The following is a 22,506-nucleotide window of genomic DNA, read 5'->3' as shown; positions in this document are numbered from 1 at the left end:
AAAACTCTGCGATACCCATGCTCCACTACGCAAAATAAGGGTACGGGGGGCCCACCTTCCATGGGTTACAACTGACCTTATAGCACTCTACCAGTTCAGGGATGCCTTGTGGAAAAGCTACAAAGTAACTGGCACTACCAAGGATCTAAATCACTACAGATGCCTGCGGAACATGTGCACAAGGCAAACAAGGCATGCAAAAGCACAATATTACTCTGACAATCTCCACCAAAATACATCAAACCCAGCTAACTTCTGGAAGGTAGATAAGTAAGAAAAATACGGTGCTCGACCCAGGGTGACTCCATCCAGTTCAGTGGATAATAAATATTAACCCTGGAGATACCAGTGGGAGTGGGTGGGTAAAATGTAGACTTGTAAGTACTAAATGACAGTCGTCAGACTTAACCATAAGAGTCTAATACCCATAAAAAAACCACTCACGTCATCTCCAGGGGTGATATACAAGCGTGCCAGCCACGAGGGATCCAGAATCCAGGTACAGGCAGAAGAAAAGAACGAATGGCGCACAGCCAGGGAGCCAGGTGTGGAGTAAAACTGCTGTTCTTTATTCGTGCATGCAGAAAGACAAGTATACCCCCTTGGGGGACAAAGACAGGAACCTCCTACGCGTTCCGGACCTGGGGTCCTTTATCAAGGAAAATACCCCCAGGTCCGAAACGCGTAGGAGGTTCCTGTCTTTGTCCCCCAAGGGGGTATACTTGTCTTTCTGCATGTACGAATAAAGAACAGCAGTTTTACTCCACACCTGGCTCCCTGGCTGTGCGCCATTCGTTCTTTTCAACTTCTGGAAGGTTATCAACAATATATTCCAGCCTCCTAACCATCAACAACCAAGTAATATCACTAAGGGGGATATTACTCTGACAAACCCCACTGACATTGCAAATGCATTCAATCCCCAAACATGAATCTCATCCTGGGAGTATCCCTACAGTCCCACCCCCTCCCAACACTGCCCACAATTTTCAATTTAGCCCAGTATTTGAAGAGGAGATTACACAAGCGCTCCTCAAACTAAAACTAAGCAGCCAATGTGGACCCGACTTACTACAATCTAGGTTCCTATGACTTGGTGCCCCAGCCATTGCCAAACCAATTGCGTCCATAGTCAAGTCTATCCTGTCTGCAGGCCATATCCCTAAGACCTGGAAAACTGCCAGAGTTGTCCCAATCTTCAAAAGTTGGGACAAAAACACTGTCTCAAACTACAGGCCAATCTCACTTCTCCCAATTCTATCCAAAGTTATGGAAAAATGTGTCCACTCCCAATTAAGCGATTTCTTCACCAAGACAAATTTCCCTAGCCAATTCCAGTCTGGGTTTTGTCCCAAACACTCCACCGTAACTACCCTGCTAAAAGTTTGCAATGAAATCCAGTGTGGAATGGAACGGGGACAACTCACTGGTGCAGTATTCCTAGATTTTGCAAAGGCTTTTGACACAGTTGATCATGTTATCCTGCTTAACAAACTCCAGAGCTCTGGAATAGGGAAACATGCTTTAAACTGGTTTCAGTCCTACCTATCAGGAAGATCCCAACATGTGTCCATCTCAGGCTCTAACTCCAACCCCCTGGATATCACCTGTGGTGTCCCGCAAGGCTCTGTTCTGGGGCCCCTACTCTTCTCAGTGGTCATTAATGATCTTCCCACAGCTTGTAAGGAAGCCTCAATACACATGTATGCAGATGACACAATCCTATATGCACACAGCCATAGCCTCTCTGACCTTCAACACATACTTCAGTCTGACTTTTTGAGACTCGAAAACTGGATTTCCCAAAACAAACTGTTTTTAAACACTGACAAGACTGTAACAATGGTATTTGTGACCAAGACTAAATTTGTAAAGCTTCCAGTGACTGAGCTCCTGATTAGAACCAACGCTATCACCACCCTAACACCTGTCACTAGTTTTAAATACCTGGGCTTATGGTTTGACCCCCACTTAACATTCGGGATGCACATTGATACCCTGACAACCAAGACCTATGCCAAACTAGGGGTACTTTACAGGAACAAATCCTCCCTAAGTCTCCTGGTCAGAAAGCGTATTGCACAGCAGATGCTAATGCCAATTATTGACTATGGAGACATAGTATATGGCTCGGCTCCTCAAACCCACCTTAGCAAACTTGACACCCTCTACAATTCAATTTGTCGTTTTGTTCTCCAATGCAACTACAACACACATCACTGCGAAATGATCAAAGAACTAGATTGGTCATCACTAGAGTCTAGGCGCAAAGTTCACCTTTCCTGTCTCACCCTCAAATACTTTCTGGGCAAGCTACCCAGCTACCTGAACAAGCTCCTCACCCCTACCACATGCAGCACCTATCACCTGAGATCAGACTCCAAAAGACTATTCATGGTCCCAAGGCTCAACAAAGTATCCGGACGTTCCTCCTTCTCCTTCCGTGCACCCCAAAACTGGAACAACCTACCAGAAACTCTCATATCCACCACCAGCTTAAGTTCTTTCAAATCTAAGGCTGTCTCACACTTTAATCTGGTCTGTAACTGTTTCATACGCTCATAATATATATTTTCTTTAACTGTGCACGCAATGTCTTGTATATAATGTATACCTTGTTCATCTATGTAACTGTACTTGTAACCATGTATTATTTGTTTTACTCTGTGCCCAGGACATACTTGAAAACGAGATGTAACTCTCAATGTATTACTTCCTGGTAAAATATTTTATAAATAAATAAATAAATCTTCTCCTTGATTATCTCTACTTCTTCACTGAGTTTTGTGCTTTATAAAAAAAAAGCCAAAAATCTGAATTTCCCATTTATTGGCCGTTTGACTAGAATTGTATAATAAGTTTGTCTCTAGAACCTGGGCAGCCGCCCTCTCTGTTCTATAACACAGAGTGAGATAACACTGTTGTAATTAAGGTTTGTCCCCAGGAAGATAAAGCGGCTTGCACAACATCAAACTCATATGGGGATATGGGGAATTACTGTAAACCACAACACTTCACTTTCTGCAAAATGTAGCTTATGTATACATCAAAAAATGCAAACCCCTCATTGCAAGAGGCCATGCAACAGAGCACAATCTTCCATGATCGCACTGCACGCATTACGCTAGGTTTTATATAGAATGAGAACGTCCATATTTGTTCAGCAAAAGTGTGCTGCAGTTGTTGAAATGCCCTTTTCAGATTTATGTGATTGGATTATGGATAAGGACAATGGGAAGGGTCTAAGAAAAATGTTCACTAGATGAGTAAAAGATTTCCCAGGAATTTACAGTGTTGATCTGTTACTCGAAGGGTTAACTCGGGATAGGAAAATTATCATTTCTGAGGAGTGGAGAGAGATGCAATATAAGGCCCGGGCCATAGAGGTGCGGGGAGAGCGGAGGCGCGCTAACGCTGAGGCTCGCCTGCTTCAGTCAGCGTGATTGCACGGACTTGCAGGCGAGCCAGCGTGCGCGAAGGGAGCCGGGGGGAGGTGGTTGGAGGCGGGGCAGTGACGTCGCTGGGCCAATCGCCCGTGACGCACTGACGTCAATGTCACGGCGCCGACGTCACAGCGCCGTGACGTTGACGCTGCTGTGCAGTGATTGGAGGTTTTCTGCCGACAGAGCGCTGAAAAACAGCTTGGCTCTCGGCTGAAACCTCCAATGCCTCAGCACGCCTGCGGACGCTCGCGTGAGCCCCCTCTCAGGGCATCCTCATTGAGGATGCAGGGGCTCAGCGCGGAGCGTCCGCACGCCTCAGCACGGCTGGTCCATCTATGGACGCAGCCTAAGATATTGCATAGGGCCTATTATGCTTTTGATATCAATTATAAGGGGATAGAGAAATCTAAAAATAAGTGCCCCAAGTGTTCCCAGGAAAGAGCGGATTTAAAATATTGTTTGTGGGATTGTCTGGTTATTTCTGATTTTTGGGATAAGGTTCTGCAGTATATAAAGGAAGTTATTGGGGTAACTACAATAAAAGCCCTTAGCCTTACTGTTTGGAAATAGAGAAGTTGGAAAGAGGTTAATGTAATGAACAATGTCCCAAGGATAGCAGAGATTGTCATGCTGGCAGCAAGGAAAACACTGATGCTGAAAATGGATACCGATTGCTGCTTCAGCTGGTTTACCAACCAGGATACCACACCTAGTACCCTACCTCACTTCAAGATCTATATTCCAGGCATCACACAGGAATAATCTTCATTATCCACATGTATTGCTCTGTTAACAGCCTATAGCACCACGCATGAATACATTTGCTGAAAACGGATAAAGCCTGAACCCTACACTTTAGATAGTTTAAACGATTATCTGAATAAATTGATGATGGTGGATAAATTAGAAGCTGAGACGAATAATTAAGAACTGAGAATTTTTATTTATTTTTTAAATGGGAAAATTTTATTGATACTATGTCACAACAAGATAGTGATTCAGTCATACAAACATTTGAGCATACATCTTGGGGTCTCCTCAGACTGATTGCGATGGGCCACAGGTAATTTTGCCTTTGAGGAAATATGATACTATAATGTGGTTGGGGGAGATGGAGAATGGGGAATCTTATGCCAGATTCTGTTGGGAGGCTGTGTGGAGATAGCTTTGATGTTAATCTTTGAAAATGCTATTATCTGTGGGTTTTTATATTATTATTTGTGTTAATGTGTTGAATTTTGGAATTATAAGTATGATAAGCAATACTAAAATATAATTTTGTGTAAATGTATCTTTTCTGTTTCTTATTGTTCTTTTTTCTGTATTGTTTTGTTGTAATGTTGTTGTTTAATGTTTAATAAAAAAAACTTAAAACAAAAAATACCTTATTATTTATATCTCTAGCATTAGTGGTGATATTTCCCGATTTTTCCCTTATTCTCAGAATATGGTTTGACTTTCTTTGACTTGATTTTCTAGTCATATTGCCCAACAGTTTCCCTGCTTTATTTCCAAACTTGTAAACGTTTAGATCTCTAAATTCTTTTCCATGCAGCGAAACCTCACATAAATCCTTGGCTCTCATACAACTGTCTCTGTTACTTCAAGTTATTGCTGCTAAAGGTGGTTCTGCAAGCTATTGAATCATAAGGTTGTGACAGGGTAAATAAAAGCCACCAGCTATATGCCTGGCAGACATATGTTTAGTCTGCAGTGCAGCACTGATGAGGTTAACTTCAGCTGGGAAGCTCATGGCAATTAGTTGAATCCCAGCTGCCTAATCAAGGTGTGTTAAAAACCCCAGGATGTGCACACATGCCTGGCTGGTCAGCTGACAGAAGTGAGTTACTGGAGAGATTACTGAATCAAGGTCTGTCTTTGTCAGGAATCGGCGTTCTCCACGCTCCCCACACAAAACACCCCCTTCCCGCAGGTAGTCCCTGGACACACAAAAAACATTCCCTGGACACACAAAACTGCATTACCGGCCTCAGCGGGTCCTCGCTCCTGCCGCCGTCGCGGGATCACTCCCCTCGGCGATTCCTCTGCTCAGCGCCGGGCGCGGCCACGCCCTCCTGCACGCACACCTGCACCATCCACTGGCTCGGTTCACGCGCGTACACGAGTTACGGAGCATGCTCAGTCTGCACACTCTTCTTCCCGTCCCCCGGACCTCTGGCTCCGTCCCCGCACACTGCACGGGCATACTCAGGTTACCAACAAGACTCACCTGGCCTGTTATGCCTGCACCAATCTGCAGTGTCTCCCTGTAGCTCTTCCTGTCCCGCCTCCGTTCCTAATTGGACCTTCCTGCTTTATCTAGCTCCTCTCTGCTCTCAGTCTTTGCTCGACATAGTCTCTGTATGGAAGTACTTCTGGATTCTCTCAGTGTTTTCACAGGTTCTGACGCGGCTTGTACGACTACCCCCTCTGGCTCTCGATCTCGGCACTCCTTGGACAACGCACACTCTGGTAACCCCTTGAACACGGCTTGGACAACGACCTATCTCCACTCTCCACTCCCTGACTTCGGCGAGGCATCCTTCACTCTATCTCTACAACCGGTACTGGCAAGTTTTGTCTACCTTACTACACCTGGCCCGGCAACGCTTCATACCATACGCCGGACACGCTCCCTTTGCTGCGGGTGCATGTATTACCACTTCCCCCTTCAGCTCAGGGGACGGGTCTGGTCTGCGGGCAGGACCGGCGTAACATTATGTCGAGCCCACAAGACGCAGACCAGACTGAACTTCAACAGTTTCTCTCCAATCTGCTTCAGCAAAACCAGGCCATGGCGGATCAAATTGTGGCAACAAATCTAAGTAAGTACCAGCACTCACTGTCTAATAGCTAAATGATGAAAACAGTTGTAATGCAGAATAAACATTTAATAATAAAATGAACCAGAAATAAATCAAATGTGTTTGCAGAAACCAGTATCACAAATGGGCATGTCACAAAGTGAGGGGTGGGGGGGGGGGGGGAGAAGGAAAAGGGGAAAAAACATGAAACATAAGGAATATACACAAAAAAAAACGGAGAACGGAATGTATGCTAGGGGGGCGACGTTTCGAGGGACTACCTCTTCATCTGGCCCATTCCCCCTGGTCCAAAAGGACCGAGAGGTACTTCCCTAAGCCTCCCTTCCCCTATACCTGGTCAAATCAGACACCCCTGAAAATAGCTAGTAAACATATAGTGTAAGCTAAATACAGCTAAACAGCTAATAGCAGGGCAGCAAGAATCACACGAGCAGCTGAAGGAGCAGAGCCACTGAGGGTTTGACCACTTCATTTATTTTTCTCATTAACCTTTCACTGACTGTGTGGACTCTTGGTGCTCATTTGAAAGCTGCTTTCTTGCAAGCTGTGTTCAGCTTTAACTGTACCATTAGTGGATTCTTGCTGCCCTGCTATTAGCTGTTTAGCTGTATTTAGCTTACACTATATGTTTACTAGCTATTTTCAGGGGTGTCTGATTTGACCAGGTATAGGGGAAGGGAGGCTTAGGGAAGTACCTCTCGGTCCTTTTGGACCAGGGGGAATGGGCCAGATGAAGAGGTAGTCCCTCGAAACGTCGCCCCCCTAGCATACTTTCCGTTCTCCGTTTTTTTTGTGTATATTCCTTATGTTTCATGTTTTTTCCCCTTTTCCTTCTTTCCCCCCCCCACACCTCACTTTGTGACATGCCCATTTGTGATACTGGTTTCTGCAAACACATTTGATTTATTTCTGGTTCATTTTATTATTAAATGTTTATTCTGCATTACAACTGTTTTCATCATTTAGCTATTAGACAGTGAGTGCTGGTACTTACGTATATTTGTTAGTACTATACAGGGGAATAAGGGTCCCCTTTTGTTCCGTGCACCCTGCAATTGCATATATTTAACACCATCAGAGTGCTGTCTATCGTCCCCTTTTACCATCAAATTGTGGCACTTACACGCCAGGTCGCAGTACTCTCAGACAGGGTACCGACCGCGACCCCGCCAGATGTAAGCCCCCACTCTGCAAGCGCAGTTAGCAGCTCAGATGTAAGGATTCCTCCCCCCAAGCCTTATGCAGGTGAACCGCAACATTGTAGGGGTTTCCTAAACCAGTGTGAGGTGCAGTTTGAAATGGCCCCCCATCTCTACAATTCTGATCGCAAGAAGGTAGCCTACATTTATAACCTCCTCACTGGCAGCGCCCTGGCTTGGGCTTCCCCGGTTTGAGAGCGACGTTCTGACCTTACCCAAGATTACCCGGCATTTAAAGCCGAGTTTCAACGAGTATTCGATTCTCCCGCTCGTCGGGAGATGGCATCTGTTTCTCTCCTCCAGATCACTCAGGGACGGCGAATGGTGACACAGTATGCTGTGGAATTCCGGACTCTAGCAGCTGAGACTAATTGGGGACAAGAGGCTCTCGTCTCCGTATTCTGGCAAGGCCTGGCAGATCCCATCAAGGACAAACTCTCTCGCCAATCCAGGCCGGATCAATTGGAGGTCCTCATTGATTTGGCTGTCTGAGTGGATCAACGTATCCAGGTACGCCGCTCTGAGCGTCAGCGCACTCGCTTCCATAACTTTCAAGTTCCGTTCTCCAGTACTCCCAGCAACACTCCTGCTCCCCCAAGTGCTACCATATCTCTTCGTCCTGCACTGGAGTTGCCAGAGCCTATGCAATTGAGGGTACAACGCATCCGCACACCGATACGGCAGTTCCGCCACGCCGGGGGATTGTGTTTCTACTGCGGATCCATGGAACATCTGGTTCGGGAGTGTCCACTGCGTCCGGGAAACGGGAACACCCAGTGAGTACAGAGGGGCTCTCTCTGGGTGTAATGTCCCCACGTCCCCTGTCTAAAGGTGAACTCCCTAAGAAACTTACATTTCCAGTCTCCCTTTCAGGCGAGAAGTTCAAGACTTCTACCGCCGCTTTCATTGACTCAAGAGCTGGAGGAAACTTCGTGGATCTTGAATTTGCCAGGTTAAACCGCATACCACTTGTGAGAAAGAAGGTTCCCATTGCACTCGTTGGTATCGATGGACGTCCTCTTACCCCGGCCCACATCTCCTTAGAGACGGCTCCTTTGCTTCTGTCCTCACATCTGCACAAGGAGACCTTAGTTCTCGATGCCATTCACGCTCCTGGGATACCCATCACCCTTGGTCTTCCTTGGCTACAACTTAACAATCCTCTCATTGACTGGACTTCCTCTGCTCCCATTTCCTGGAGGCCGAGGTCAGGCGAGACTCATCAACTGCTGGCCAATACCTCTGTTCCCGAAGTTATTCTACCTTCCGTTTACCATCAATTCCGGGACGTTTTCAATAAGGTACAGTCAGACCTCTTGCCGCCACACAGGACATACGATTGTCCGATCAACCTAGTTCCGGGTTACTCCCTACCCAAGTCCAAGACCTACCCCTTGTCGTTACCAGAATCTCACACTATGGATGAATATATCCAGGAGAATCTCAAGAAAGGCTTTATTCGTCACTCCAATTCCCCAGCAGGGGCTGGGTTTTTCTTCGTCAAGAAAAAGGACAGGTCGTTGAGGCCTTGCATCGACTACAGGGGTTTAAACCAGATAACTATTAAAAATCGTTACCCCCTTCCCCTTATTACTGAACTGTTCGATAAATTACAGGGGGCCAAGATTTTTTCCAAGTTGGATCTACGTGGTGCCTATAACTTGGTGCGCATCAGGAAGGGGGATGAATGGAAGACGGCCTTCAACACGTGTAGTGGACACTACGAATATCTGGTAATGCCTTTCGGCTTATGTAATGCCCCCGCTGTCTTCCAGGATTTCATCAACGACGTCTTTCGTAAGGTACTCAATATTTTTGTTATTGTATACTTGGATGATATCCTGATTTTTTCCAAAGATCTCCAGGACCATATACGCCACACCTCCTACGTCCTTTCCCGTCTCCGTGAACACCATTTGTACGCCAAACTGGAGAAGTGCACCTTTCATCAGACCTCCACTCCGTTCCTGGGGTACATCATTTCCGATGAGGGCTTTATGATGGACTCCGGTAAACTTCAAGCAGTCACTGAATGGCCAAGACCCAACTCTCTCAAGGCCATACAATGTTTTTTGGGGTTCGCTAATTATTATCGTAAGTTTATACGGAGTGTTTCCACCATTGTGGCACCCCTTACTGCGCTCACCAAAAAAGGAGCTGATCCTTCGGCTTGGTCATCCGAGGCCATCTCCGCCTTCGAGACACTCAAGGAAGCTTTTATATCCGCACCTATTCTCCGTCATCCCAACATTGAACTTCCCTTCGTCCTGGAGGTCGACGCTTCTGATTGCAGCGCTGGTGCCGTTCTCAGAGACCCACGCCCAAGATACGTTACATCTCTGTGCATATTTTTCCAAGAAATTCTCGTCTACCGAGAGGAACTATGACGTGGGTAACAGGGAACTTCTGGCCGTGAAGATGGCTCTTCAAGAGTGGAGACACCTGCTGGAGGGGTCGAAAGAGCCGTTTACTATTCTCACGGACCACAAGAACCTTCTTTACATAGAGAATGCTCGACGCCTTGGTCCACGACAGGCTCGTTGGGCTCTTTTTTTTTCTCGATTCGATTTTCACCTTTCCTATATCCCCGGGACCAAGAACGTAAAGGCAGACGCACTCTCCCGTATACATTCTTCTGAAGAGAGGCCAGAGGAATCTTTGGAGACTATCCTTCCGCATGAGAGGATTCTTGCCACGTCTTCTTTCAAGAATCTTGACAAGATTTTGCACTCCCAGAGACGCATTCCCAAGGACATGGTCGTTCCCGACAACAAACTCTTTGTACCTTCCAAATTTGTTCCAGAGGTCCTGTCTTGAGGTCACTCCTCTAAATCTGCAGGTCATCCAGGTTTTAAGAAGACTACTGATCTCATTCGTCGGAATTTCTGGTGGCCAAGGATGTCTCAAGATATTCTGGAGTTTACCCGCGCCTGCCCCACATGCACTCAAAGCAAGACTCTCCATCAAAAGCCTCAGGGTTTTCTGTTACCCCTTCCAGTTCCCGACCGCCCCTGGTCCCACATTTCGATGGACTTCATCGTGGAGTTGCCCAGGTCCAGAGGAATGAACACTATCTTGGTGGTCATGGACAGGTTCTCGAAGATGTCCCATTTCATTCCACTTAAAGGATTACCCACCTCCCCCGCCCTTGCTGATATTTTTACGGAGCAGATTTTCTGGATTCATGGGATCCCTTCGTCCATTGTTTCTGACAGAGGTTCTCAGTTCGTATCCAAATTTTGGAGAGCTTTCATGAAGAGATTGGGCATCTCTTCTTCTTTCTCTTCCGCCTATCATCCTCAGTCCAATGGACAAACGGAGAGAATCAATCAATCGCTGGAGAAGTACCTGAGATGTTTCATATCCGATTTCCAGGATGATTGGGCTCAACTCCTCTCTTGGGCAGAGTATTCCGTCAATTCTGCCAAAAACGAGTCCACCCGGGAGTCACCCTTCTTTATAAATTATGGGTTCCATCCTCCCTGTCTTCCCATTCCCAACATCCCTTCTGGAGTACCAGCCGTAGATGAACGCATTTCTTCCCTCCAAACCGCATGGTCTAAAATTCAGTCTACCCTTCTCAACTCCTCCCGCAGATCGAAACTACAGGCCGATCGTCGTCGTCGTTCGGCACCTAGTTACAAACCAGGGGATGTGGTATGGCTCTCCTCTAAGAATATCCACCTCAAGGTACCATCTCCTAAACTGGCACCTAAGTTCCTGGGACCCTTTCCTATTTGTGAACAAATTAACCCTGTGGCATTCCGGCTCCACCTACCACCCAGTATGAAGATTCCCAATGTCTTTCATGTGTCCCTCTTAAAACCATTCATCTCCAGTCACTTCTTTCCGGATCAGACTCGTAAACCGGATCCCATTACTGTACAAAATAACGAGGAATACGAAGTTCACTCTCTTTTGGATTCTCGCCTATCCAGGGGTCAGCTCCAGTTCTTGGTGCAGTGGAAGGGCTTTGGCCCTGAAGAGAGATCCTGGGTACCTTCAAAGGACATTCATGCCCCGGCCCTTCTTAAGTCCTTCAGGAAAAAGTTTCCAGAGAAACCGTTCTTGGATCGTCCTGAGGCCATTCCTGAAGAGGGGGGTACTGTCAGGAATCGGCGTTCTCCACGCTTCCCAGACAAAACACCCCCTTCCCGCAGGGAGTCCCTGGACACACAAAACAAACCTGCCTTACCGGCCTCCACGGCTCCTCGCTCCTGCCGCCGTCGCGGAATCACTCCCCTCGGCGATTCCTCTGCTTAGCGCCGGGCGCGGCCACGCCCTCCTACACACACACCTGCACCATCCACTGGCTCAGTTCACGCGCGTACACGAGTTACGGAGCACGCTCAGTCTGCACACTCTTCTTCCCGTCCCCCGGACCTCAGGCTCCGCCCCCGCACACTGCATGGGCATACTCAGGTTACCAACAAGACTCACCTGGCCTATTATCTGTGGGTTTTTATATTATTATTTGTGTTAATGTGTTGAATTTTGGAATTATAAGTATGATAAGCAATACTAAAATATAATTTTGTGTAAATGTATCTTTTCTGTTTCTTATTGTTCTTTTTTCTGTATTGTTTTGTTGTAATGTTGTTGTTTAATGTTTAATAAAAAAAACTTAAAACAAAAAATACCTTATTATTTATATCTCTAGCATTAGTGGTGATATTTCCCGATTTTTCCCTTATTCTCAGAATATGGTTTGACTTTCTTTGACTTGATTTTCTAGTCATATTGCCCAACAGTTTCCCTGCTTTATTTCCAAACTCCCCTCGGCGATTCCTCTGCTTAGCGCCGGGCGCGGCCACGCCCTCCTACACGCACACCTGCACCATCCACTGGCTCGGTTCACGCGCGTACACGAGTTACGGAGCATGCTCAGTCTGCACACTCTTCTTCCCGTCCCCCGGACCTCTGGCTCCGTCCCCGCACACTGCACGGGCATACTCAGGTTACCAACAAGACTCACCTGGCCTGTTATGCCTGCACCAATCTGCAGTGTCTCCCTGTAGCTCTTCCTGTCCCGCCTCCGTTCCTAATTGGACCTTCCTGCTTTATCTAGCTCCTCTCTGCTCTCAGTCTTTGCTCGACATAGTCTCTGTATGGAAGTACTTCTGGATTCTCTCAGTGTTTTCACAGGTTCTGACGCGGCTTGTACGACTACCCCCTCTGGCTCTCGATCTCGGCACTCCTTGGACAACGCTCACTCTGGTAACCCCTTGAACACGGCTTGGACAACGACCTATCTCCACTCTCCACTCCCTGACTTCGGCGAGGCATCCTTCACTCTATCTCTACAACCGGTACCGGCAAGTATTGTCTACCTTACTACACCTGGCCTCGCAACGCTTCATACCACACTCCGGACACGCTCCCTTTGCTGCGGGTGCGTGTATTACCACTTCCCCCTTCAGCTCAGGAGACGGGTCTGGTCTGCAGGCAGCACCGACGTAACAGTCTTCTTGTATGCTGTCTGAAGGAAGGAAATACCCTGAAAACTCTGGAGAGAGAACAGCTTGATTTAAGGTCTGTTTGCAAAGTACATTTTGATGAACTGTTGTGTCCTGCACGGTGAAGAAAACCTGTTTTGTTTACATGCTGAAGATAAGCTATCTTTCTTTTGTTTGCTGAAAAAAAACTATTTTTGTTGTGTGTGCTGTATAATTTAAGGCTAAATAAATAAGCCTTATCAAGAAAACCCCACGTGTGTAGTTGCATGTACCCTGCAACATATGGTGTCAGAGGTGCTGGAATTTTCAAAAGGCTCCTGCAGTTAAAGGGCCACACACACACAAGAATGGAAGAATTTTTTAAAGAGTTGCCGAATCTCAGGGCTGGGCTACAGATCGCTGGGCAACTTCTTTGGCCCCGCTCCTCATAGGAGAAGCCCAGGCCTCATATCAGGGCCTCCCAGCAGATCAGGCAATGGACTACCGACAAGTAAAAGCCGCCATACTGGATCGCTTAGGTCTGACCCCAGAGACCTACTGGCAGCAGTTCCGGAACATGAAGTACACCGCTAAGATGAGACCCCGGGTCCTCGCTCAGCAGTTATTGGACTTGTGTACTCGCTGGATACAACCCGAGGAGTGCACTAAGGAGGCAATTCTTGAGCAGGTGGTTTTGGAACAATTTGTACAAATAATACCCCCTTCCGCACACTCATGGGTAAAACACCACGCTGCTGAAACCCTAGCGTTGGCGGTCCGACTCGTGGAGAACTTCCTTGGGGCTGAGCAGCAGGCGAGTGTCCTGGACCCGACTCCACCGGCACTTGGGTACGCCCAAAGAGGGAGGTCGGATCAACGGGGAACCTACGTCCCGTCCCTACGCAACCGCCAAGTCCAACGGAAGGAGCAGTCATTCCAGCAAGGACGGAGTCCAAATGCTGGTCCCCACGAGACCCTCAATTCCTTCCTGATGTCGGCTCGTCGCAAAATAAAAGGAACTTCTGAGGACGTCGCCCACAGGACCCCCCAGATGCCTGGTCTCCAGTATCCGGTCCAGCAGAGCGCTATCCACATTCCCCTCCTGCGAGGGAACCCTCTCCATGTTCTGCCTGCGGAGAACAAGGCCATCGGCATGTGGACTGTCCACAGATGGATTGTTCCTTCAGCAGGACCGTCGCCTCGGCCTTCACTGGAGAAAAATACAAGCCCTGGCTACTTCCAACCCTGATTGGGGGAAAAACCGTCCAGGCCCTTGTAGATTCGAGCTCTGGGAAAACTCTGGTCCTCCAGGAACTGTTACCGCCTAACGTGTGTTCTTTTGACTCCCCATGGAGTATAGAATGTATACACGGCGATGTAAAGCGGTATCCGATGGCCAAAATCCGGCTACAGGTGAAAGGCCAGGAGGCCTACCTCGAAGTAGGAGTCAGTCCTTGGCTCCCTGCCCCCGTTGTGCTCGCCCGGGACTGGCCTTTCTTTTCGGACCTAATGGCTCCAGTCTCTCACAAGGAGCCTTATTCTATGGCTCAGGAGAACCCTGGCAAACTGTTCCCCTTCTCGGCAGACCTGTTTCCCAGTAGACACCGGGTTCAAAAGACTCGGAAGCAAAGACGCTCTGACAAACAGGACTGGTTGCAGAAATCTGGGTCTCAAGGTGACCATTCTAATAGACAGAAGGCACAAGTGATGACTGGGGATGGCCAGAGGGAGGGGGATATGAGCCCTGGAGACTTACCAGACCTATACCTCCCGAATTTCGCCAGAGGCAAAGGGAAGACCCAGTCCTTGCTAGACAGTATGACAAGGTGGTAAAAATTGATGAGCAAATTTTGAATTTATGGTGATTGAATGGTGATAGTATTCCCCCATTTTGAGTTATTGGTTCCCAAGGCGTTTGTTAAATCTGTGTTCAATCTAGCACATACTGTTCCTTGGGGTGGTCACCTGGGCAGGGATAAAACATTGGACCGTATTTTGTCCCGATTCTATTGGCCAGGGATGCATAGTGATATTGCTAAGTTATATGCGGCATGTCCGGAGTGCCAGCTAACTAGTCCAAAGGGACAAAAAACAGCCCCTTTGGTTCCTCTACCCTTGGTGTCAGTTCCCTTTGAGAGGATTGGGGTAGACTTGGTAGGACCTCTAGAACCTTCTTCGAAAGGGTACAGGTTTATTCTGGTAATTGTTGATTATGCAACAAGATATCCTGAGGCGTTCCCCCTGAGAACAGCAACGGCGAAGCAAGTAGCCAACAAGTTGTTGGTGCTGTTCTCACGGGTTGGACTTCCCCAGGTTACATTGACAGACCAAGGTACAAATTTTATGGCTAAGTTGATGCAGGATGTCTTAAAATTACTAAAGGTCAAGTCTGTTCGGACGTCGGTCTACCATCCACAGACTGACGGATTGGTGGAAAGATTTAACCGAACTCTAAAAGGGATGTTGAGGAAATTTGTGGATTCAGAGAAGAGAGCCTGGGATGAACTTCTCCCTTTTCTGCATTTTGCAGTGCGGGAAGTTCCCCAGGCCTCCATGGGATTCTCTCCGTTTGAACTGCTGTATGGCCGTCAACCCCGGGGTATCCTAGACCTCCTAAAGGAGTCCTGGGAGGAACAGCGGTCCCCTTCTAAGAATATCCTGCAATATGTACTAGACCTTAGGAAGCGCCTAGATGTGGTCGGCCATTTTGCTAGGGAGAATCTTAATCAGCCCAGGACAGTCAGGAGAGACATTACAATCAGAATGCTCGCATGAGAGTGTTTCACCCGTGAGACCAGGTGATGTTATTATTACCCAGTTGTGAGAGTAAACTCCTGGCCAAATGGCAGAGCCCATTCAAGGACTCCGCCAAACGGGTGATGTGAATTACGAGATCGCTCAACCAGGGTCCAGGAAGGGTAAACAAATTTACCATGTGAATTTGCTGAAACCCTGGAAGATGCAGCAGGCTCTATTCATCCACCCGGTGGAGGAAACGGACTTGGGTCCTCAGCCCCCACGGGAGAACATCGTGGGTGACGATAAAATCCCAATGGGTAAACAGTTGTCCTCTGAACAAAAAGGGGACTTGTTAGCAATAATCACACAATTCCATGATGTTTTTTCTGATTTACCAGGACAAACTAACTTAATTTCACATGCGATCGAGACAGCACCTGGGGTAAAAGTACGTTCCCGTCCTTATAGGTTGCCTGAAAGTCGTAGGGCCCTGGTAGAGAAGAAGGTACAAGAAATGTTACACTTAGGAGTGATTGAGGAATCATGCAGTTGAGTGGTGTAGTCCACTAGTTATGGTCCCTAAACCCGATGGGAAGGTAAGATTTTGTGTGGACCTCCGAAAGGTCAATGCGGTATCCAAGTTTGACACATATCCGATGCCAAGGGTGGACGAATTAATTGACGCCCTTGGTAACGCGGAATATAAAATACGTTGGACATAACAAAAGGATACTGGCAAATACCCCTAGAGAAAGAGTGCAAGTGCAAAACAGCCTTTGCCACTCCCATGGGTTTATACCAGTTTGTGACAATGCCATTTGGACTGCATGGAGCCCCAGCCACATTTCAGAGACTCATGAATAAGGTGCTGAGACCCCATAGGACTTATGCCGCAGCCTACCTAGATGACATCGTCATTTATAGTAAACACTGGCGGGCCCATCTAAATAGGCTGAAAGCGGTCCTCAAATTTCTAAGAGAGGCAGGGCTCACAGCCAACCCTAAGAAATGTGCCTTGGGTAAGGCAGAAACCAAATACTTAGGGTATGCAGTGGGAGGTGGAAAAGTAAGGCCACTGGCCGACAAGGTAGTTGCCCTGAAAGAAGTTCTGACCCCCCAAACAAAAACGCAGGTATGCTCTCTGCTGGGTTTAGCAGGATACTACCGACGCTTCATCCCCAACTACTCGGAAGTGGGAGCCCCTTTAACGAACCTCACAAAAAAGTGTGCCCCTACACAAGTGGTATTGTCAAGGGAGTGTCAGAGAGCCTATGGGGACATAAAAATGTGTCTATCAGAGGGTCCCGTCCTTAGAAGCCCAGATTTCAACAGGCCTTTTGTAGTGCAAACGGACGCATCAGAGATAGGGCTAGGGGCAGTGTTGTCACAACAGTTTGAGGGGGTTGAACACCCTATCCTTTTCCCGAGTAGGAAATTATTCCCGAGGGAAAAAAATTACTCAGTGATTGAGAAGGAGTGCCTCGCAGTAAAGAGGGCAATTAAGGCTTTAAGGCATTACCTGGCAGGAGTCCATTTTACTCTGGTGACAGACCATGCTCCACTGAAGTGGTTAAATAGCATGAAAGATTCCAATGCTAGGTTAACTAGGTGGTATATGGCCCTCCAACCCTTCTTATTTGAGATTCAGCACAGGCCGGGAAAAGAGAACGCAAATGTGGATTTCTTTTCTAGAGAAGGGGTGGATGGTCGGGCTTCAGCCGTGCGTAGCCCCAGCCACACATTAACAGGGGAGGAATGTGACAGGGTAAATAAAAGCCACCAGCTATATGCCTGGCAGACATATGTTTAGTCTGCAGTGCGGCACTGATGAGGTTAACTTCAGCTGGGAAGCTCATGGCAATTAGTTGAATCTCAGCTGCCTAATCAAGGTGTGTTAAAAACCCCAGGATGTGCACACATGCCTGGCTGGTCAGCAGACAGAAGTGAGTTACTGGAGAGATTACTAAATCAAGGTCTGCCTTCTTGTATGCTGTCTGAAGGAGGGAAATACCCTGAAAACTCTGGAGAGAGAACAGCTTGATTTAAGGTCTGTTTGCAAAGTACATTTTGATGAACTGTTGTGTCCTGCACGGTGAAGAAAACCTGTTTTGTTTACATGCTGAAGATAAGCTATCTTTCTTTTGTTTGCTGAAGAAAAGCTATTTTTTTTGTGTGTGCTGTATAATTTAAGGCTAAATAAATAAGCCTTATCAAGAAAACCCCACGTGTGTAGTTGCATGTACCCTGCAACAAGGTGTACTTAGTTTTTCACACATGGCTTCTCCATTTTGGCTTTATTTTTGTTAAATAAATCATGACACGGTGTAATATGTCATGACACGGTGTAATATGTCATGACACGTGTAATATGTCATGTGGTGATGTTCATCTGAGGTTGTATTTACCTAACTTTAAGACATTCTAAAGGAACAGATTGTTATTATGTCCTCATATGTAATACCATTCACAGAGGAGGTACTTTCTTTTTCACACCACTGTAGATTACACGGGAAATTATAATTGAAAACCACACAGAACAATTGTTACAATATCAAAAATAAGGTAGAGACCGCACAACTGACGCCAGATAAGAACCATTTGGTCACCTTTCCTAGTATGCCCTATTACATGGGTGAGCAATGTTTCCCCGCTGCGCCGCCCTGCCTGCTTCCCTCCCTGCTCACGCCCCCTTACCGTACCTTGTCTCTATAGTCAAATGACACTGTGGGGTCACGCTACCCTGCGGCGTCATTTGTTGCTGCGTTGCCAAAGACAAGGAGTTGCAGAGGCCTCACGCGGCAGTTCATTTATATGCCTTGGGGAAGAGCACGGGGTCTCTGCAACCACCCCCCCTTAAAAATCTTGCGCCCCCCAGTTTGCGCACCGCTGAATTAGATTACACAGGAAATTATAATTACAAACCGCACAGAACAATTGTTACAATATCAAAAATAAGGTAGAGACCTCAGAACTGATGCTAGATAAGAAGCATTTGGGTCACCTTTCCTAATATGCCCTATTAGATCCATGCCTCTCTTTCATATTTACAATCACCTTGGGTTTACGTCAGTGGTTTTATATTCCACCACTGGGAGGCCGTTCCATAAATCCACCACCCTTTCAGTACAGTGGTGCTCCACACTTTCCCCAAACCCCCTACATCCCGTATAAGAGTATATAATAAGCATATTCTCCTTCCTGTATTCCAGCGGATTCCTCTGTTAGAACCTTGAGGTCTGTGTTACTAATTACACAGAAGGAAAATGTATTGTATTACACCAGAATAAACTCTTACGTTCGCAGAACACGGGGATTTCTGACCATGTGGTGGTGTCCAGGCAGGTTATAGTTCTGCTCTTGCCAGGGACATCATAATAACCAGTGGTCCTATCACATGAATACACTATCTCATGCCCGGTGGGAAAGGACGTCTCCACGATGTCCAATGGCTGTGTGTGCTCTATAACTGGAGGGGGGCCACAATCACCTGCAGAGGAAAAAGAAAAAAAAATTGCAGAATGCTTTAAAGGATGACAGAAATGGCAGTGATATGTAACTCTGCCTGGGTACTTGATGCTTCTTTTTTTCCCCAAAATCCACCATTTAAAGGTTTTCTTTTTTAATTATTATTTAAAGTTAGTTTGTAAACACGACGAGCGGAGACTTGGGAGGGGTTTGATTTCCATTGGATGCTGCCTTTTGTCTGATGCCAACAACGTGTGTTCAACAAGAGTTTGCACAACAAGAGACCCCCTCCCCCCTCACCCCTCCTTATTGGTTCCATGATCAGGACAGGGTGGGATAAAAGTAAAGAAAACACTATCCACCAACTCTCCCCCATGCAGAAAAAGAATACAGCTAAACCCCGTTATAACGCGGGTCTCGGGGTCCACCCCGAGACCACCGCGTTACTAACGGGGTCGCGGAAAAAAAAAATGGCCGCCGCTTTAATGCAGATTCATCCCGCGGGACAGGAGATGGGAGCGGGCATGTCCCTCCGGTCCCCGCTTCCCCCTGTCACCGCGTGACAGGCCGCGGGGCAGGAGATGGGAGCGGGCATGTCCCTCCGCTCCCCGCTTCCCCCTGTCACCGCAGGACAGCCCGCGGGGAAGGAGATGGGAGCGGGGATGTCCCTCCGGTCCCCGCTTACCTCTGATCCCTCCACGTGCCCGGTGCTCCCGCTGCCTGCATGGAGGTGGTAGCGGGGGGTTTCTTCTCCCCACCGCTGTCCCTGGCGCTCCCGCTGCCTGCGCGGGAGGAGGGGGGGGAGCGGGTGGTGGTGCTGGTCGCGGCCTTTCCTCTGCTCCGACCCCACCCCCCGTCTGTGTAGAGTGAGAGAGTGTGTGTGTATGTATATATGGGAGAGAAAGTGTGTGTATGTGGGTGTGAGTGTGTGTAAGTGTCTGTGAGTGTGTGTAAGTGTCTGAGTGTGTGTGTAAGTGTGTGTGTCTGTGAGTGTGTGTAAGTGTGTGTGAGTGTCTAAGTGTGTCTAAGTGTGTGTAAGTGTGTGTAAGTGTCTGAGTGTGTGTGTAAGTGTGTAGAAGTGTCTGTGAGTGTGTGTGAGTGTGTGTGAGTGTCTGTGAGTGTCTGTGAGTGTCTGTGAGTGTGTGTAAGTGTGTGCAGTGTGTGTGCAGTGTGTCAGTGTGTGCAGTGTGAGCAATGAGCAGTGTGTGTGCAGTGTGCAGTGTGTGTGCAGTGTGTCAGTGTGTGCAGTGTGAGCAATGAGGTGTGTGTGCAGTGTACAGTGTGTGTGCAGTCTGTGAGTGTGTGTAAGTGTGTGTAAGTGTCTGTGAGTGTCTGTGAGTGTCTAAGTGTGTGTAAGTGTCTGAATGTGTGAGAGTGTGTGTGAGTGTGTGTGAGTGTCTGTGAGTGTGTGTCAGTGTGTGCAGTGTGAGCAATGAGCAGTGTGTGTGCAGTGTGCAGTGTGTGTGCAGTGTGTGTGCAGTGTGTCAGTGTGTGCAGTGTGAGCAATGAGCAGTGTGTGTGCAGTGTGCAGTGTGTGTGCAGTGTGTGTGCAGTGTGTCAGTGTGTGCAGTGTGAGCAATGAGCAGTGTGTGTGCAGTGTGCAGTGTGTGTGCAGTGTGGCAGTGTGAGCAATGAGCAGTGTGTGTGCAGTGAGTGTGTGCAGTGTGTGTGCAGTGTGTCAGTGTGTGCAGTGTGAGCAATGAGCAGTGTGTGTGCAGTGTGTGTGCAGTGTGTGTGCAGTGTGTCAGTGTGTGCAGTGTGAGCAATGAGCATTGTGTGTGCAGTGTGCAGTGTGTGTGCAGTGTGTGTGCAGTGTGTCAGTGTGTGCAGTGTGAGCAATAAGCAGTGTGTGTGCAGTGTGCAGTGTGTGTGCAGTGTGTGTGCAGTGTGTCAGTGTGTGCAGTGTGAGCAATGAGCAGTGTGTGTGCAGTGTGCAGTGTGTGTGCAGTGTGGCAGTGTGAGCAATGAGCAGTGTGTGTGCAGTGAATGTGTGCAGTGTGTGCAGTGTGCAGTGTGAGCAATGAGCAGTGTGTGTGCAGTGTGTCAGTGTGTGCAGTGTGAGCAATGAGCAGTGTGTGTGCAGTGTGTGTGCAGTGTGTGTGCAGTGTGTCAGTGTGTGCAGTGTGAGCAATGAGCATTGTGTGTGCAGTGTGCAGTGTGTGTGCAGTGTGTGTGCAGTGTGTCAGTGTGTGCAGTGTGAGCAATAAGCAGTGTGTGTGCAGTGTGCAGTGTGTGTGCAGTGTGTGTGCAGTGTGTCAGTGTGTGCAGTGTGAGCAATGAGCAGTGTGTGTGCAGTGTGCAGTGTGTGTGCAGTGTGGCAGTGTGAGCAATGAGCAGTGTGTGTGCAGTGAGTGTGTGCAGTGTGTGCAGTGTGCAAAAAAAAAAATTTTTAAAAAGAAATTTAAAATTTTTTTTTTTTTTTTTTTTTTAAAACGGGAGCCACGGGAAAACCGCGTTATAACCGAATCGCGGTATAACGAGGCGCGTTATAACGGGGTTTAGCTGTACGTGCTTCATTTCAAAAGGAACAGAAGCAACCGATATACTGGCTGCTACACACCAAATATCGCCTTTTTACACGCAGAGTCTTTTAAATGTGCGCTTCTTCCTCAATAAGTGGATTTTTCAAGCCGTTTATCAAACCCCAGTGTGAAGTGAACAAGATTTTATTACATACATATGGGTAGTTCAGTAATGAGTCGTTCATCCTCCAATGGAATGATTGAGTCCTAGCAAATGGGAGATCGAACACGATCGCCACCGGGGCATGATCTGACCAGGTGATACACTACCGACACACTTTATCACACTGCGGCCAGATCCGCAAGCCGGGAGATTTCCCGGCTTGCTAGTGGCCGCCCCTCGGCGTGCCGCGCGTCATAGACGCGCGGTCACGCGTCTTCGGGAGCGTGCGCCCCCTGCACGCGCGTCCAGGGGCTCCCCGAGGGAGCCCTGGTGTCCCGCGATCGCGGGACAGCGGCAGGGGGTTCCGGGGGACCCGGCGGACCCGGCAGCGGTAGGGAGAGCGCCCCGATCGGAGGGCGCTCTTCCGCTGCTTCGGCGCGCGCCCGTCACTCTCGGGCGCGCGCCAGGCTACTGCTGCGGCCAAGAACGGGCAAATGCTCGAATAAACTTGGCCGCAGCAGTAGGTGTCACGGGAGATCAGTACTTTTACACCGAAACCACCGGGATTACTAGCACCAGACAGGACAAAGTTATTGAATAAAATGGGGTTTATTCTGACACACCAGCAGACAAAACAAAGATGTACCACACAAGATACAATACCAACTGGGGGCCTGGGGAGTAGACTCTAGCCTTGCTAGGTGCAGGGGCCTGCTTCAAGAAGGCTTGCCCTGTCCGCTTCTCGTCCAGGATCTCAGAGGACTGATCACACAGC

General features: G+C 48.0%; 1 protein-coding gene across 8 annotated transcripts in view; it reads right to left on the bottom strand.

Moving 5' to 3' along the window:
- Positions 1-22,506, bottom strand: part of LOC142503147 (complement decay-accelerating factor-like) — a 66,427-nt gene that overhangs the window by 24,072 nt on the left and 19,849 nt on the right. For all 8 annotated transcript variants that reach the window (XR_012803947.1, XR_012803944.1, XR_012803945.1 and 5 more), the window contains exon 4: positions 18,937-19,128. Coding sequence is in view for 4 of the 8 variants with exons in the window: in XM_075615217.1 (XP_075471332.1) it covers positions 18,937-19,128 (192 nt within the window). In the remaining 4 variants the exon portion in view is untranslated. The remainder of the gene's footprint in view (positions 1-18,936; positions 19,129-22,506) is intronic.

The sequence above is a fragment of the Ascaphus truei genome, chromosome 9 (assembly GCF_040206685.1).
Source record: "Ascaphus truei isolate aAscTru1 chromosome 9, aAscTru1.hap1, whole genome shotgun sequence".
NCBI lineage: Eukaryota > Metazoa > Chordata > Amphibia > Anura > Ascaphidae > Ascaphus > Ascaphus truei.
Note: the sequence above shows the minus strand (reverse complement) of the source record. Positions and strands in the feature narration are given on the sequence as shown.